Source organism: Parus major, unplaced genomic scaffold (assembly GCF_001522545.3).
Source record: "Parus major isolate Abel unplaced genomic scaffold, Parus_major1.1 Scaffold592, whole genome shotgun sequence".
In the NCBI taxonomy this organism is placed as follows: Eukaryota; Metazoa; Chordata; class Aves; order Passeriformes; family Paridae; genus Parus; species Parus major.
In genome coordinates, this window is record NW_015379480.1 from 6,303 (window position 1) to 8,249 (window position 1,947).

Here is a 1,947-nt window from a genome sequence, read left to right on the forward strand (position 1 = left end):
CCCCCAGGTGGGTGTGGCACACAAGCCCTGCCCCCAGCTGGGTGTGGCACACAGACCCCGCCCCCAGCTGGGTGTGGCACACAGACCCCGCCCCCAGCTGGGTGTGGCACACAGACCCCGCCCAGCTGGGTGTGGCACACAGACCCCGCCCCCCAGCTGGGTGTGGCACACAAACCCCGCCCCCAGGTGTACAGGTGGGTGGGTGTGGCACTCAAACCCCGCCCCCCAGCTGGGTGTGGCACACAAACCCCGCCCCCAGGTGCACAGGTGGGTGGGTGTGGCACACAGACCCCACTCCCAGCTGGGTGTGGCACACAAACCCCGCCCCCAGGTGTACAGGTGGGTGGGTGTGGCACACAGACCCCGCCCAGCTGGGTGTGGCACTCAAACCCCGCCCCCAGGTGGGCACACAGACCCCGCCCAGCTGGGTGTGGCACTCAAACCCCGCCCCCAGGTGCCTGCAGGCCGTGCAGCTGGACCGGCACATCCGGCTCCTGGACTGTCCGGGCGTGGTGCTGGACTCGGGGGACCCCCCGGCCGCCGCCCCCCTGAGGGGGGCCCTGGCCCCCCAGCGCCTGCGGGACCCCCTGAGCCCCGCCTGCGCCATCCTGCGCCGCTGCCCCCCCCAGCAGGTGCGTGGGGACCCCCGGGGGGGGAGCTGAGGGTTCGTGGGGGGGCCCCATCACCACGGCAACGGGAAGGGTGGGGGTCCCAATTTGGGGGAACCCCGTTTTTCCAGCTGAATCAGCAGTTTTAGTGCTCAGCTTTAAAGGGACCCCCAAAATCAGGGTGGGTGGGGGGCTCAAACCCCGTGTCCATAACAGTGCGGAAGGGAGGTTATTTTGGGGGGGGTCCTCCCCAGCTTTGGGCGTTTCCAGCCCGTTTTGGGCACGGGGAGGGGAGCAGGGTGGGGGTGACAGCCCCTGCGTGTCCCCCCACAGCTGGGCGAGCTCTACGGGGTCCCTCCCTGCGCCGACCCCCTGCAGTTCCTGGCCCATCTGGCGCGGCGGCAGGGCCGGCTCCGNCAGGCGCTGCAGGTGCAGCCCCGCTCACACCTGGCCGCACACCTGGCGGACGCTCTGCAGCGACAGCAGCACTTCCAGAGCCAGGTGGGGCTGGGGACCCCCGGGGGGCTCCAGGAGATGGGGGGGCTGCCCTGGCAGGGGGGGGCTGTCCTCCAGGATGAGGGGCTCCCCACACAGGGGGGATTCCCCCCATAAACCGGGGGGCTCCCCGGGGGTCTCTCCCATGGATGGGGGGTCCCCATAACACAGGTGCCCCCAGGAGAAGAAGGAGGAGGAGGAGGAGGAGCCCCCCCAGCCCCCCCAGGACGAGGCGGCGCTGCGACAATTCGGGCGGGAGCTGCGCAAGGTCAGTGCCGGGTTTGGGGGGATGTTTGGGGGGGTCTTTCCCACCTGAACCCCGATTTTGGCAGGTGCTGGCGGCGTCTGACGTGGTGCTGGAGGTGCTGGACGCCCGCGACCCCCAGGGCTGCCGCAGCCCCCGGCTGGAGGGGGCCCTGCGGCCCCAGCAGCGCCTCGTGCTCGTCCTCAACAAGATCGGTGAGGGAGGGGGGGTGGATTTGGGGGGGGTCCCAGCGCGGATTTCGGGGTTCCCGCTGTCCCCACGGCCCTGGGGACACCCCGCTCTGTCCCCGCTCTGTCCCAGACCTGGTGCCGCGGGACGTGGTGGCCGCCTGGCTGAAGCACCTGCGGGCCCAGTGCCCCACCGTGGCCTTCAAGGCGTGCACGCAGCAGCAGAGCCGCAACCTGGTGGGTGCTGGGGGTCCGGGGGTCCCCCTGACCCCCTCCCCGTGCCCCCCACAGAAGCAGAGCCGGGTGCCGGCGGCCGCAGCCCCCGAGGAGGTGCTGGCAGGGGGGGCCTGCGTGGGGGCCGAGAGCCTCCTGCACATCCTGAGCAACTACGGGCGCTGCGGGGGCAGCAGGA

The 1,947-nt window shown here is 71.6% G+C and overlaps 1 protein-coding gene across 1 annotated transcript in view; it reads left to right on the plus strand.

The window, feature by feature from the left end:
* LOC107199342 (guanine nucleotide-binding protein-like 3-like protein) overlaps positions 1-1,947 on the plus strand; it is an 11,066-nt gene that overhangs the window by 3,173 nt on the left and 5,946 nt on the right. Inside the window, exons 4-8 of the mRNA XM_033511758.1 lie at positions 1,029-1,109; positions 1,285-1,371; positions 1,436-1,562; positions 1,669-1,772; positions 1,827-1,941. Coding sequence (XP_033367649.1) covers positions 1,029-1,109; positions 1,285-1,371; positions 1,436-1,562; positions 1,669-1,772; positions 1,827-1,941 — 514 coding nt within the window. The remainder of the gene's footprint in view (positions 1-1,028; positions 1,110-1,284; positions 1,372-1,435; positions 1,563-1,668; positions 1,773-1,826; positions 1,942-1,947) is intronic.